Source organism: Typopeltis vanoorti, chromosome 3 (assembly GCF_054136105.1).
Source record: "Typopeltis vanoorti isolate ZY-2024b chromosome 3, IOZ_Tvanoo_1.0, whole genome shotgun sequence".
Lineage (NCBI taxonomy): Eukaryota > Metazoa > Arthropoda > Arachnida > Uropygi > Thelyphonidae > Typopeltis > Typopeltis vanoorti.
In genome coordinates, this window is record NC_143551.1 from 64010563 (window position 1) to 64027732 (window position 17170).

The 17170-nt window shown below is 35.2% G+C and overlaps 1 protein-coding gene across 4 annotated transcripts in view; it reads right to left on the bottom strand.

Annotated features, from left to right (window-relative positions):
• Als2 (Amyotrophic lateral sclerosis 2) overlaps positions 1 to 17170 on the bottom strand; it is a 550533-nt gene that overhangs the window by 338216 nt on the left and 195147 nt on the right. For all 4 annotated transcript variants that reach the window (XM_090415655.1, XM_090415656.1, XM_090415654.1 and 1 more), the window contains exons 10-11: positions 12817 to 12945; positions 4239 to 4309 (exon numbers count right to left, since the gene is read on the bottom strand). In XM_090415655.1, coding sequence (XP_090271781.1) covers positions 4239 to 4309; positions 12817 to 12945 — 200 coding nt within the window. The remainder of the gene's footprint in view (positions 1 to 4238; positions 4310 to 12816; positions 12946 to 17170) is intronic.

Consider the following 17170-nt stretch of genomic DNA (forward strand, 5'->3'; position numbering starts at 1 on the left):
CTGGATGTAGCAACAATTTAACCATAAAAAAATCACAAACCAATGAAATTTTACATGCAATTATTGTATTAGTTTCAAATAAATTGGTAATTTATGTACTACCAATTTTTTTTTCTAATAATTTTAAACTATTAAAAAAAGCAAATTTACAAATTAATTTGTAAATTTCGTTTTGTTTTTTGGAATTCAATTTCAGATTTTTTAAATATGTTTATTTATGAAGCAAAAATTTCAATCAACAATGAAATAAAAAATAATTTTTTTTACCAATTTTGATTATAGTATTTTGATTATATATATACCCGGGGCAGAGCTGACTACTACCGAGTGCATCTCCAGGTGGCGGATCGGGGAACAGCTTCAGATATGGAGGCTAGCTGCGATATAAGCAGAGCAATCTGGCGAATAAGCAGCCGTGGACCAACAGCGACTGAGCTATCAGGGTGTGGGGGAGCAGAAGTGGCAACTCTGTTTCACTTAAAACCTCACAAAGCCCAATGACAACTCGGTGACATGGCAAGTAGTGCCGCCATTAAATAAGCACCTGCTAGGGTCACTGCCCCTGACATTGGGAAGCAGCATTGTCAGTACTGACACAAGGTTGAAGCCAAATGATGACGGAAAAGCTTGTGATCAGAGATTTGCAGATGGCAATATGATTATATTGTGTACGTCTGTAATACTGCGGAGCAGAAAGCAAACAGAGAAACTACTGCTCTACCTTATCTCCAGAACAACCACCATGGTGAGCAAACCCTTACAATTGGCCCCAAGTTCCCGGCGTCCCTTAAATGGGACAGGGGTGCGAAGAATCTCTGGGCTCAAAATGGTGTCCACTTTTAAAATTGCAACTTGGAATGTCAGAACTCTGTATGAAGCTGGCAAATTAAGAAATGCCACAAGAGAAATGAAGAGGCTGGGCATTCGGATTTTGGGAATTTGCGAGACAAGATGGCCAGGATCTGGAAAGTGTCAACAAGATAATATAACAATGTATTACTCTGGGAATGATGAGAACAAACATCGACATGGTGTAGCTGTAATAGTAGATGAAGAAATCAATAAATCAGTAATAAATTGGATTCCATTTTCTGAAAGGATAATGCTGTTACAACTTAAGGGAAACCCCGTTAACATAAATATCATCCAAGCTTATGCACCCACATCTGACAAAAGTGAAGAAGATGTTGAGGAGTTTTATGAACACCTAAAAGAGATTAAAAACCTAACAAAGAAACATGATATAAACATAGTGATGGGTGACTTCAATGCAAAAGTGGGAAGAGGGGGTGATGGAGAAATTGTTGGCGAACATGGCTTAGGCACCAGAAATGACAGAGGAGATCGCTTAGTCCAGTTTTGTCAGGAAGAAGATCTAACAATAGCAAATACCTGGTTTAAACTTCCACCCAGAAGACTGTACACTTGGAAATCGCCTCAAGATAACCAACATAACATTGTCAGAAATCAAATTGATTATATACTGATAAATAAAAGATTCCACAGTAGTATAAAGAGTGTAAAGACTTATCCTGGAGCAGATATCTCATCAGACCACAATCCCATAGTTGCAGAAGTACGTCTTAGATTAAAATCAGCTAAAAAAAATCACAAAAGAAGAAAAAGAAAATTGATGTAGAAAAACTGAAAGACCCGAACATAAATAAAAGTGCCAAGACACAGCTTAACCTGCAATTACAACAGATTAACATAGAAGAACATAAAAGTGTGGAATCTCTTTGGAATAGCTTAAAGAATGCCATCGTAACAACAAGTATTGAAGAAGTAGGTTATGTGAATAACATAAAACAACAGGAATGGATGACAGATGAGATTCTTTCTCTTATTGATACAAGAAGAATGTACAAAAACAAAGACCTTGCCAGGTATACAGAAACACATAACATCATCAAGAAAAAAATAAAAGAAGCCAAGGAAAATTGGATGAAAAATTTATGTACTGAAATTGAACTGCTTCAGAAGAAACATGATAATTTCAATTATTGTATTGTATTTAAGTATTGAAGAAGTAGGTTATGTGAATAACATAAAACAACAGGAATGGATGACAGATGAGATTCTTTCTCTTATTGATACAAGAAGAATGTACAAAAACAAAGACCTTGCCAGGTATACAGAAACACATAACATCATCAAGAAAAAAATAAAAGAAGCCAAGGAAAATTGGATGAAAAATTTATGTACTGAAATTGAACTGCTTCAGAAGAAACATGATAATTTCAATCTGTATAAGAAAATCAACGAAATTTCTGGAAAACTGAGGAAAAAGCAAATAGTGTCTCTAAGAGACGAAAATGGAAAAATAGTTCTAGAAGAAGAGAATAAAGCACAGATTTGGATAAAATATGTAACAGAACTTTTCAATGATACTAGACAGAAGCCTATAAATATAAAAGATAACATTCAAGGACCAGCAATCATGAAATGCAAAATAGAGAATGCTATACGAACAAGTAAAACAGGAAAAGCCACTGGACCAGATGGTGTGCAAACAGAATTTTTAAAATTAATAGAACCAGATAACATCAAACTTCTTGAAAAACTATTTAATAAAATATATGAAAGTGATGAATTTCCATCAGATTGGCTCACATCTACATTTATCACTGTCCCAAAGAAACCCAAAGCGAATTCCTGTGGTGACTTCCGACTTATTAGTCTAATGAGCCAAACATTAAAAATATTTTTGAAAGTAATTCAGAATCGTATTTATAGAAAAAGTAAAGAAACTCTAAGTGAAACACAATTCAGCTTTCGGAATGGTTTTGGTACTAGAGAGGCCCTTTTCTGTACCCAAATATTGATACAATACTGCATAGAAAAACAGAAATCTGTCTTTATGTGTTTCATAGATTTTGAAAAAGCATTCGACAAAGTCAGACACACTAACTTAATAGAAGTCCTTCAACAAATAAGGCTAGACGAACAAGATATAAGACTAATAACAAATCTGTATTGGAATCAGTCAGCTACCGTTCAATTAGACAACATTACCACCCGTGATATTAACATCAAAAGAGGAGTGAGACATGGATGTGTGCTCTCTCACCACTCCTGTTCAACATATATGCAGAGGCAATCTTTAAAAAAGCATTGGAAGAATGTTCAGAGGGAATCACAATAAATGGAAAGATTGTTAACAACCTTCGATATGCAGATGACACGTGCTAATTGCAGATAATATTATGGATCTCCAAAAACTCATTGACAGAGTATACATAGAAAGCCAAAGAATGGGAATAAATATAAACATCAACAAGACAAAATACATGATCATCAGCAAACATCCAGCCTCATCAATGAAACTGACACTCAATGGGAAAAATATTGATCAAGTGTCAAGATATAAATATCTTGGTTGCTGGCTTAATGAACGGTGGGATCCAGAAATAGATATAATGACAAGGATTGAAGTTGAACAGCAGTCCTTCATGAAAATGAGAACACTATTCTGCAATAAAGACCTAAACATGGAAGTCAGATGCCGAATGCTGAAATGCTACGTGTGGTCTATTCTGCTCTATGGAGTTGAAACATGGACATTGAAGGCGACAACCATCAAGAAAATCGAAGCCTTTGAGATGTGGCTATACAGAAGAATGCTAAAGATATCATGGACAGAAAAAATTACCAATGAAGATGTCTTAAAATCCACTGGCAAAGCTAAACATCTTGTACAAATAATCAAGAAACGAAAAACATATCTTGGCCACATCATGAGAAACAGCAAATACCAACTTCTACAAACTATTTTGATAGGAAGAATTGGTGGCAAAGGAACTAGAGGAAGAAAAAGAATATCATGGTTTGACAACATCAAGACGTGGACAGGACAGAGCAGTGCACAACTGCTCAGATTAGCACAAGAGCGCAGTTTGTTCGCCAAGATGGTCGCTGACCTTCGATAGAAGATAGCACAATAAGAAGAAGAAGATTATAGTATTGGACTGCCAGCATGAAATTGTTTTTGAGATCTTTCTCATGGATTTTGAATACATTCTCTTTATGCATGCTAAATTTCAAATTTCTGTACTGTTGCAATATCCATGAAGAAGTTTAAAAGCCATGCATAGCATATTGATTGAGGCATCCAATGAAGGCAAAAATCAAAATACTGAAATTTCTCTAACAAAAGATACTTAAATACTAGCATGAATATAAAGACAAGTACTTAATGGTATAAAACTTCTCACAAAAATAAAAAAAAAACAACTTACTGGTTGTTATTTGAATCTGCTACTGACTCTACCCATATTATCTGAAGAGAACAACTCTGAGAACTTGCAAACTAATGAAACAAAATTTAAGATACTTTTTGCAGATTTATTAAATATTAAATTAAATATATATCAATAAAAAATAGCCATTTTTCCATGAAAAAAAAAATGCATACATTAATAATGGATAATTGTTACAATGAAAAAATGAACTGAAATGACTTGTCTTCTGGTATTTAAATAGGTCCCCAAAACAAATGCAAAAAGAAATTTAATGCAGGTGGAAATTTGATATTTCAATGATATTTAGGTGGATATGGAATGAAGAATAAAGAGCTGTCTCCATTCTATGATTTTTGTTTTGTCATTAACAATATTACAGCCAATTTATTCTCCAAGTGCTCACTTGCAAATACCTGTTAGCTCCTCGGATTGTTTTCTAACTAAGTGTGAAATATTTCAAAACCCTATTCTTTCCATTAGTTGAAATTGTTGAATGGTTTCAGAACCTAAAAATTATTTTGAGTATAAATCAGTATGGCTAAGTGTACACCAGTATTATTATATATAGATAAGCAAGAGATAGATAATCAGAAGAAATGAAATTAATTTATTACTCATTTTAATTAACTTTGTAAAATTCAATTCAATAAAATATTTTATTTTTATTTGGAAGATGTTCAATCACAAACAAAGAATTTTATGTACTACTTTGAAATCTGGTATCTCGGAATTTGAGAATGCTTGACATTTAATTAAATTGATTGCAAATCTTATCCAGATTTGGATCTCCACCCAAACTGTCTGTATAAACAAAAACTAAAGTATTTAGTTTGTTTATACAGATTGTTAAAAAGAAGATTTCTGCACAATTCTGTGCTGTAGAGATATTAACATCAGTTACTTAAGTTCCAAAAATTAAAATCAAATTTAAAACAAAACAAGAAAAAGGATGAGAAATAAGTTGCATTGAATTACAGTGATAATAGTAAGTGGTTCGCTTGTTACTGAATGACTGATCAAGTCACTACCTAGATAATTTGTCGAGTTCATGCCACTGTTATCTTACATGGATTTATATTTCTTGAAAGTTTTAACTTGCCCATTTCTAATTTCAGAAAGATTTTCAGAAAACAACTGATTTCCTAAAATAATATTAATATATTATTTTGTTCTATGGCCCAAGTTAAAATATTGATGCAGTTAAGAAATCAATTTTCTGATACATATCCTCAAAGGGTGTGCAGGCTACTATGACAGTATTACATGATTAAGTTTCCATTATTACTAATCTCCTACCAACAATTTTCCTCCATATTAGTTTACTACCTTATCAGCACTCCAATACTGTCATAACTAACACTTCATGCTTCTAAGGTACTTCTAAATGAATCAATCCAAATAGATCTTGGTCTTACTCTGGGTCATTTTTCCTGCATCTTGGCATCAAACACCTGTTTTGGCAAACTTTCCTCTCCCATTCTTTTTAATATTAAACAATCAGTTGGGTTAATTAATGATCACTCTCCCTAAGTGACTTATTATTCCATTGCTGACCTATTTAGAAAAGTGGATATCATGTCCATTCTCCAACAAACAGTTTGTGGGTTCAAACACCACTGTAGTATGGAAGTTTGTGAAAATCTTTAAGCAGTAGATTGTCATCATCATGTGAAACCACTATCCTGCTTATGATGGGAGACCCCTGAGGTGGGTTAAAAAAAAAAGTATCATGCTTGGTCTCTAGAGATGGTTTCCAGATTATCTGTCCCTAGTCTTCCTGCAGTACTAAATTATTATAAGTTTGTAACCTTTACCTTTTACGAGTAGGATTATCACAAGAAGTGGAATCTAAAGAAGGCAGATAATTGTTTTATCTGTTTGTGAGAAAATCAATTTACCATCTCTATCTATGAGAGGTTAACTCAGTCCTGGCTGAAAATGCCAGGACTGAGATAACTAATGGAGTCATTAGCCACTACATACAAGTAGCCCGGTAATGAAGTGACTTCATGCAAGTTTGTGCATGAAGTCACTTCACGACTTTCACTTCGAAACTTTGCTTACACTTGGATAAAGGATGAACCCAAGAATATAATTTCTTGGCATCTTTAATTTATAGTCTGAAGATCATTATAAAATTCTTTGTGTATGTGTGTGTGGTTCCCACCCACAAACAGTTTTTGTAAACTTGTAGTATATTTGCACCATTGGATGACTTAAGGATTTTTTCTATTTTTATCGATTTTTTTAATAAATTAATGAAATTTTTTGTTTCCCTTTTTTTGGTATTTTTGATTTTTTACAGTCCAAAAATCCTGCTCTGGAGACCAAATATGGAACTTTTTCAAGTCACTTAAAGCCTCCAACAAGCAGAGCAGTGGTCTCACACTGGGCAATGAAACTCATCTCCCACTTACAGACAATCACCAATATCCATGCCTATGCAGGAATCAAACTCAAATCCTTCAAATTAGGTCTTCAAAGTGAAGGTCAAAGTTTTAAACGGACAAGCACTTTTTTTTATTTTATTTTTTATGAGAAGCAAAGAAACATGGAAAGAAAAAAATGAAAAGTTCTGTTTAAGTTGATTCTAACAAAATATCTAGTACACTAAGTTAAAAAAATGAATAAGGAAAGAAAAAAAATCTAATTCACAAATACATAAAAAGTAGTGTCGCTATCTGAAGTATCAGAACACTTCAGAAAAATGAGTAGAAAAACATCTGTTTTGACAAAATTTCCCAAAATCAGATAGAATATAAATGAAATGCTGTGTACAATAAGCTTGCTGTAATTGCATATTTTACAAATGAAATCTTTTATTTTTACTTTTCAGGTATTCTTTATTTCTTAGCTTGCAAAGAATGTGTAATCATAAATACAAGACTGAAGTAATGAAATAATTATTTTTGTCTTTATTCTCCTTTTGTAATATTTAAATTATTTATTTTTATATGCCACACAAAAGGTTGCTCAGTCTACAGCACACCACAGGTGTAACAACATGGATAGATAGAAGATATGTACACCATTTCATATGCTGCATGAAGAGGGAGAGAATGCCAACCCAGTTGCAAAAGGCAGAAGAAAAACCTATAAGATGGGAGCTTACTTAATAGGCCTTTATGTTCAACTGCCTCAGGTAATAAAACTACTTAAATTTCTCCCAACTTTTCCATGGCAACACAGATAAGACCCCTACTGATTAACAGAAAAGAATCCATACTGCCAATCATTTATTAGTGGCAATTTCCAGGTAGCATACAAGGTGATTGCTATTCACTTCTTCCTATTACTTTAGGAAGAAGTGAGGAGCAATAAAAGCAGCATGAGCATGAAAATCAGAGAAAAAAAAAAACATGAAAATAGGCTGAAGCATGGATAGCATTAGCTGCATTCTCAATCAAGAACCTGAAGTGCAACATTTCAGCTTATTAGACACAATTTTTAGTGAATATGGCAAAGTAAATATGGAGACAACAGAATAAGCAAAGTTGGTATGATAGTAAACAAACCAAATAAGTTTATATGGAAGAGATAAATCAGTCAAAAAGACTAAAGCAGAAGTACATAAGACAATGTTCAAACCAATAATAAACACTTATGAATCTGAGAGCTGGATTAGAAATAAATTAGCTCACCAAGAACTGCAGACAACAGATGAATTGAGAAAAATTACAGGAATGAACAAATGGCATCAGTGCAGAATCATAATAAAATAAATGAAGATATCAATCAGGAAGGAACTTGACAATGCTAGCATTCAGGAATGTGTGGGCAGAGCTAATTTAAGGTATCATGGTAAGATAAAAAGAATTGGAAAGAAAATGTTAGCTAAATAGGCCTTTGACATTCCAGAGGGATCTGTTTAGATATTACCCTGTCTAGAAAAAGGGACAGCAGCAGGCCTCACTATGTGGATGAACTCTGATTTTGAATCTGTGTAGAATAGAAAAAAATTACAATGTTTTTTTCTCTATGTATGTGTTTGAAAGAGTTACTTATACCCCTCTAACTTCCAGAATGAGAAGCTACATGATGGAATGCAATTATGCCCAAGGATGTACAATGGCAAGTGTGCAAGAACTTCTAGAGGAATGTCTACACACAGTCCAAAAACTGGTATATAGCAGTCTATCATATATTAGATACATTTTGTCAATGTGGGAAAAAAAAAAAAAAAAAAACCTTGTCAATGTGGGATGAGCTAGCAGGGATTTTATTTTACATATTGCAAAGATAGTTGTTGAAATAAGAGTGATAGTGATTTATATGCTTGAGTATAATGACTCGGAAGTGGTGATATTCAGAATGAACATCACCAGTTCCCTGGTTGTGATTCTACATGCTTGATGACAGATAGCATTCAACCAACAAATTATGCTTTGGTTATGCAGAAAACATTACCTCCTCCTTTCCTGATTTACTATGGGTACAATCTCAGTGCTGTGGTCATTCAAATTCCCCCCATTATCACTTATAATTACTACTTTCAGGCCAGGGAATGTAGAAGGTGGAGACAAAGAAATGTATAGGCAACATGGGTTAGTGAGCAAACAAAGGGTGATTATTATGGACGATTTCAACTACGGCAATATGGATTGGAATGAAGTGATAGCATCAGAGAATAAGGAGAATTAATTACTTGAGTTCTTAAGAGACAACAATCTTGGACAATATATAATGGAAGGCAGAGGAGGGGGTTATGAGTCTTATATCTGGTTATATCATCAGAGGATGCGATCGTGAATGGAGTGTCTAATCTTCCCTTGAACTGGGTTGTAGCCAGTCACATAAGAACTTCTATAAAGAAAAGGAATACATGGGGAACTACAAGGCTGGTGATTATGAAAAGCTTAAGGGACAACTGAGAGAGCTGTAGCATGGAAAGAGGAGTTTAGTGGGAAGGATATAAATGCTGCATGAGCATTGATCAAGAGCAATTTAACAGCAGCAATGTCTGAGTGTATTCCAAAGGTGAAAAAGGCTAAGCAGCGTAGGAAGTAAAATGGATGAATGACAAGATTAGGCATGAAATCTGGAAGAAGGCAGCACTATGGAGGCAACACAAGATGAATGTTAGTAGTGATCAGTTGCATGAGGAGTAGAAGGAGCAGGCCAGGAAGGCGAGTCGGTTGGTAGGGACAGCAAAAATGGAGTACGAGAAGAAATTAGTCAATCAAGCTATGAAGAATTCTAGCAAGCTATTTTAATACGGCAAGTAGAAGAAGAAATAACTATGGGAGGATGTTGCTAGTTGATGACACTGGCAGATTGTTAACCAATGCAGAGAATATGGTTGAATTTTTCAATGATCAATTTATCAGTGTATTTCATCCTCATGAAAGCAACATCAGAAGGTGGAGTGTAGAATGTATGGCAGAGGAGGATGAGAGAGTGATGGTGAATGAGCAGGAAGTATATGAGAAATTAACTCAACTTGCTTTTAATAAGGCAGTAGAATTTGACAGTATATCAGCATGTGTCTTTGAGGGAATGTGCTATGAAATTAATGGCACCTTTGGTGCAGCTATTTAATATGAGTCTTGCAATAGGGAAAGTCCCAGAGGAATAGAAGGCGGATAGAAAAATTATTCCACTTCACGAAGGGAGGGAATAAGACTAATGCTACAAATTATGGGCCAATCTGTGTGTCTGGGGTTGTTGTTGTTGTTAAGATATTAGAGAAATTGGCAAGGACTAGGATTCAGAAGTTGGTTGATAATAGCAATATTTGTTATGATGGTCAGCATGAGTTTGTTAGGGGGAGGTTATGTTTCAGCAATCTACATGCATATTACAACAAGGGGACAAATTCAATTGATAAAGGAGATGCATACGAGGGTGGTCTGAAAGTTCTTGGCCTAACAATGAAAAAACCAATTTATAATTTAAAAATTATTTTTATTTTTCAACATAATCTCCCTTAAGACTAATACATTTATTCCAGCAATGCTCCAGCACCATTATCCCATCCCTGTAGTGGTTCTCAGTAAGATCTGAAAAATATCCCTCTACAGCTGTAATCACCTCTTCATTTGAAAAAAAATGCTGACCAACGAGGAAGAGTTACTTTTGGGAAGAGACAGAAGTCAGAGGGAGCCAAATCTGGAGAATAGGGTGGATATTCCAACAATTCATAGTGCAGATCCCTTAATTTTCCCATTGCTAAAGCTCCTTTGTAGGCAGATGCATTATCCTGATGAAAGATGATTTTTTTATCCTGCAAACCAGGTCTCACAAATTTTTTAGTCCAGTCTGGTTAAAAGATCGGAATAATATTCCCTGGTTATTGTTTTACCCTTTTCAAGATAACAAAATGCCTTTAGCATCCCAAAACAGCAGTGCCATGACCTTTCCTGCTGGTGGAACCACATTTGTCTTATTTGGTGCTGAACAACCGGCTTCTGTCTACTGTTTTGACTGCTGTTTGGATTCTGGTATGCAATGGCGAATCTAAGTCTCATTCATAGTAATTAAATCGATGCACAAAATCAGTTTTATTCTTGTTAAAATGCTCCAAGCACTGTTCAGAGATTTTCATGCGAGTGCATTTTTAAACTGCTGTGAGCAAGCACAGCACCCATTGTGCACAAAGCTTTTTCATTTGCAATACTTCATGCAAAATGAAATCCTACACGTTCTTTTGAAATGCCCATAGTCTCAGCAATTTCATGCACTTTGACTCGTTGGTCATCCATTGCCATATCATGTACTTGTTCAATGATTTCTGGTGTTGTTACACTTTTTGGATGTCCTTCACGTGGATCATCTTCAAGGCTGGTATGGTTACGTTTAAACTTGGCAGCCCATTTCTTAATTGTCGAAAATGAAGGAGAAGAGCGCCCATAAACTTTTATGAGCTTCGAATGAATTTCTTTTGGAGTTAAACCTTCTTTTACAAAGAATTTTATAACCGCATGATACTCAATTTTATCCATTTCAAGGGATATAGACAACACTTTTGCTTCAGACAGCTGTATAAAACAAATTACTTAATAGAATGACTTGCAATTTTACATGGATGCTTATGACAGATGTACCAACTTAGAAAGAAAAAAAATCATGCCGATAGTGTTGCCATCTATGGTCAACAGACCACCCTCATATATGGTGGTATACTTGGATTTTTCAAAAGCCTGTGATACACTGCCACATGACAAGCTGGTAGCTAAACTGAAACAGATGGGATTAGATAACAGACTTGTAAATTGGATAGCTGACTGGCTATGAGACTGTATCAGCAGGTTGTATATGGAGAAGTGGTATCCCAAAAGAGGAGGGTCATTAGTGGAGTGCCACAGAGACCTGTTTTGGGACCATTATTGTTTAACTTCTATGTTAATGACATTGGAACTGGCTTAACTGGAGATGTGCAGCTGTTATCCAATGATAGAAAGTTGAGAAGTAGAGCAGAAGCCATTATGGTCTTGCAGGAGGATCTGAATAGACTATGTGAGTGGACAAATGATTTTAACTATCAGGTTGCTTCAGGATTGGTTAAAGGTACCACTACCATTTCGGAAGCCAATTTTTTTCGTATTGAAGGATATCAATACTGAGTGAATTCTTGGGGGGGGGGGTAATATACTCTTTTTTCCAAAAACAATATTCCTGGTGTCTACAAAGATATACAAAGACTCTTATGTATCTTCATTGAAAAATTGATGCACTTCTGCCTACCAACCTTATATTCATATGCCTAGAATGTTGATAATTAGAAAATAGTGCATCACTATATCTATTGTAGGATGAGTATTACAAGAAAAAGCAAAGGAGATTACAGGATTGTGTAGAAGCTCTGCTCAGCAGATTGTTTTATGAGAAGTAGCAAAGTGTTATAACTGTGCAAATGTGGCATGATAGATTTGGAATATAGCTTTTAGCACAGTGGCAGGTTGCAATTTTTGGTATTTAAATTTTTTTTTGTATGAAATTGTCGTAGGCATAACAAATGTAATGAACAAAGTTTTTACACTGAGTTGAGTAATACATTATACCTGTCAAAAAATTAGATTTTTGCTTTTATTCATATTTTACTCTGACAAAAGAAATAGTAATAGTATTCACATGAAAAAACTTCATGACTGTGTTTTTTGCATAATGTCTACACTAATGAATAATGCAGTTAGAGTATTTCTGTATTATAAGTAATCTTGCATTTAAGTCATCTACAAGTATATATTGATTTTATGGTTTCCATTCACTTCAGATGTCATGTGGATAGTGATGAAATTTAATTTCTATTATGGAGTTCTTACTATTTGTTAGCATGGAGTTCTGAGTAAAAATCATTTGACATGCATAGCTTCTTTGCATTGAGTGAGTAATAAAACTGGCAAAACTTAGGAGCAATTAATTATTAGCAAATGAAATACTTTTGTTTTCCTTGATGCTTCAGTGAAATGAATAAACTTTCTTATATTGACCATGCTAGTTTCATAAGATTACATTTAGAACTATCTTTGTTGGCTGACATCTTAAAAAACCATAAGGAGAATTTGGAAATCATTCAGGCATTTGCACTAGCAGTAAGGGAAGAATTCAAATAGTGGTACACAATCAAATTGCTTACCTGGCTGTGAACAAAGATGTCATTAAAAAGGATGAACCAGTGTGATGAGAATCTTCCTGCTGAAGAGAGTTGTAAAGGATAAGAACGGCTATCTCTTATGAATCTACGATTTAAAATGCGATACGAGTCCTGTAAATAAAACAAATTAAAAGATTTTCATCCAGAATTTTCATTTTCTGCATAAACTGTCTTAAAACTATGTGCTAAAATTTCTTTAATGCTGCTCATAAATTAAAACAAAAGGTGTATTTGCATTTTTTTGTAAATAAAGAAAATTACCCCAAACAGAATCTTGATATCACATAAAACTATTTAAACCAAAAAGAGGTTTTTAAAAATTAATTGATATGCTAATTTTAGATTAACGATAATATTCAGAATAATGATCGTTCACTGGAGAGAATGTTTAAACCTATATATAGTTTTTGATGTGAAAGACAATTCTGGCAGTGTTCAGATTTCTAAAGGTACAACATTCTTAAATAATCTATGCCATAAACTCTGATCTTTCTGTAATATTTCAATACAATGAGGACAGCTTCAATTTGTCAGTCCTTTCTTCTTTTGTGCAGGAAGGAAGACACAATCTCTCATTACCTTTGATAACACTCATATTTCTAAAGATCAGACCTCTCTTTGGATGACTCACGCATCTAGTCTTTTCTGGGATAAGCTTATCACATCCATGGACTCTTCTGTTTTTAAAATACTAGGTATCCTTTACTGCTCAAGACACTACTTCTCTCTTGTATAATTTTTAACATTGCATAAACTCTAAATTTTCCCTACCTTAAAATGCTGTTCTCACATTTATAATGAAGCAACAAGAATCCTACAAGTGTTTGATACTATCCATCTAGAAGAGGACAATCTGGTAAAATGATTTCACTCACATATATAAGTTAACCTGTTTTTCTCCAATGGCTCTCATGTAGCCATTTTCATGGGTTGAACTGACTACCACCATTCCTCCACTTTCTCTTAAACCTGTAAAACACACAAGCAACTGCTAGTCAATCTTCATTCCATCAGCTACTTCTAATCAATGAAACAGTCTTCTTTACACCATTTCCCCCCCCCCAAGGATTATGACTCCAATTGTTCAAAAAAAAAGCACTTGTTTTCCTTCTTCAACACTAGCCCTTACAAAGTATTAATGACATCTAAAGGATAAGTCTTGTGGCCTTCAGTATGTTTGATTGTTATTAAAAAACAAAGCTTCCACTCAACAGAAAAGAGGGTACAATCTTACCTTTTGTTTCAGTACCATTGATGATGATCATAGCTGACTCCCTATTAGCAAAACGTACTCAATAGCTTCCCAAGTAGCAATTACTGTCCTATCTTCTACAAATTAGGAATCTGAATCAGGGTTACTAAGTCCATCACTGAGGTGAAATTTTCAGAAAACTGATTGGAGCTCTTTTGCAAAACAAGCTGACTCCTGAGGTGGATCAAATCCAGCAGCTACAAACAGTTCAGAGTTGTGTGGGCTGCCAGGAAGCTATCAAAAAAGATATCTCCAGATGTAATGAGGAAAGCAAGAGACTGAGAATTACAACATTACTAATGCATCCATAGTTAGTGAAATGTTATAATCTCTTAACATGGCTGGGAAAACAACTGGACCAACACCATGAATAATACTATCTTTGCACATTTCAACATTAATAAGTCCTAAACTTTAATAGGAAGACTTGATCCCACCACAAGAGCTTCAAAAAAGGCATTACCCCACTAATATAACCCTGCAAAATATCCACGTATTAAATGTGCAAAAGACATGAAAGCAAGGTTAAAAACAAAGTTGTTGTACTTAGTTTGCTAGCATCTGCATCCAGTGAAGAGCCTGTTAGTTTTTGAAAAATGGTATTGTGAGTTTTTAATTTATCAGCAATCTTTGTCAAGAATATGCCTAGATTCACATTTGACTACAATGGGTTTCTCTTTTATTTCACAGTGCTGTTTCTAAAGTATATTTTGGAAATGTTAGATTGGTTTTTATTTCATTGGAAAGCAATACCTTCAGTTTCATTTGGATTCAATTGAGTGCCACTGTTTAATGTAGTTGTGAATTTTGGCTGCATCTTTGTTGATATATATTCTTTATAACTGGAAAGGAGATGCTCAGAGTTGCAATGTCAACTGTACATGTAAATGTCTGAGATAGCAGCAGAGATGTTATATGTACAGAAATTGATAAGACCATTCCCAGGCTTACTGGAATTTACTTTTAGAATCAATATATATAAATGTCACTGCTTATAAAATTATCAGGCAAAAAAAATTCTTTTGTAGGATCATTCCTTCTCTCAAAATTAAGGTGAGAACCTTCTCCATCCAAATAGTGTCACAAGCTGCAGAAAGACCCCCCCCCCCCCAAAAAAAGAAAAAGTTTTTAGTCAATTACTAAAACCATTTTCCGTATGTGTTGTAAACGCTAGCAGTTGATCACATAGGTCAGCATATGGCCGGCTTTGAGTACTTGCTGTGATGATTTTGCAAATTCTGTTGTACAGTAATGTATAACATCCACCAAGAAGTTTCAGGCACATGATTAATAAGGCAATGGGTTGTAGCTTATAGTAAAAAATGGATCTTTCCCAATTTTTAATTAGCTATTTTTAATCTCTTAAAGAGTAGTGATCTTGTTTTAACTAAAATGCCAATGTACATATTCATCAGCCATTTAATTACATTTGAGCTTTAGTTGTCTATGAATTCTGGGAAGCCATCCAGGCTAGCTGAAGGTTCTCGCCTTGCCTATTTTCAAAAATATCAGCACCATACAAGTTATAGAGATGAGAAAGTTTGTGAAAGAGAAACAGAAACTCAATATATACAAGAGTGAATCTAGACAGATTTTGATGTCACAAATTAAGCACAACAGCTTCAGCATTCGTATATTATTATTATTATTACTATTATTATTACCACGGGCTACTCCAGGAGTCCTTAGACTCATCGAGGGAGGCCCTAAACATCATGTTCACGCAGCTGTTCAACATTCTCACAGTATCTATCATACCTTGCCTTGAACTCGCTCACTGTCATAGCACCCACAACAGACTCTGGCAGCTTATTCCACTCATTTACCACTCTAAAAGTAAAGAACCCAGCTCTAACACCCCTGCTAACCACGCTCTTGCCCAGCTTCCATGGGTGTCCCCTAGTTCTCCCACCACCAGTCCTGATCTCAAAAATATCATCTGAATTAATCCTATAGAATCCTTTTAGCAATTTGAATGTCTCAATCATGTCTCCCCTTTTCCGCCTATCAACTAGTTTCTGCAACCCACAAATCTTCAACCTGTTCTCATATGGTTCATTCCATAGACCTGCTATCATCTTAGTCACTCGCCTCTGGATCCTCTCAACCTCCTCCCCATCAAGAAGGAACCGAGGTGACCAATTCTGGGCACAGTAGTCGAGATGAGGTCTTATCAGGGCTCGGTACAGAGGTACAATAACTTGTTTTTCTCTGCTCGTCAAGGTATTTTTCAACAACCAAGTGAGTTGATGAGCTGATTTAGCTACTTTCGCAATGTGCCCCCTAAACTTCATCTCCCTATCCACCAACACTCCCAAGTCCCTGGCCTCATCAATCTCTTGGAGTACAGTTCCACCAATGTGGTATACTGCTGCTAATCTTTTCACTCCGAAATGCATAACCTTACATTTTGTCACATTAAATTGACATCCATTCTCCTTAGTCCAGAACTCCAATCTATCTAAGTCATCTTGCAAGACTTTGACATCTTCTGCATTCACTATCGCCCTACCCAACTTTGCATCATCAGCAAACAAATGAACTGTCCCACTTAGACCCTTCCCTATATCGTTAATGAACAGATTAAACAGCAGTGGTCCAAGAACAGAACCCTGTGGCACACCACTAGTCACAGGCCGTTTTTTGGACTCTACTCCTGAATAAACTACTCTTTGATATCTCCATCAACCACCCAGCTATCCATCTCACCAACCCTATATCCATTCCCATATGTTGTAGTTTACGGATTAGAATTCCATGTGGTATCCTGTCAAACGCCTTTGCTAGGTCCAGCAGTATCACTGTAAACCCATTTCCCTTATCCAGTTCAGCCGTCACCTTGTTATAAAACTTGAGCAAGTTACTGAGGCATGATCTACCCTTCACAAAGCCATGCTGTCCTCTGTACAGTATCTCATTTTCATCAATCCATTCCTGTATTTTTCCCTTGACTACTTTCTCCAAGACCTTGACAACGACTCCTGATATGCTGATCGGTCGGTAATTTGCAACCATAGTCTTGGATCCTCCTTTATGCAGTGAAACTATTTTCCCCTCTTTCCACGCCTTCGGGACTAAGCCAGA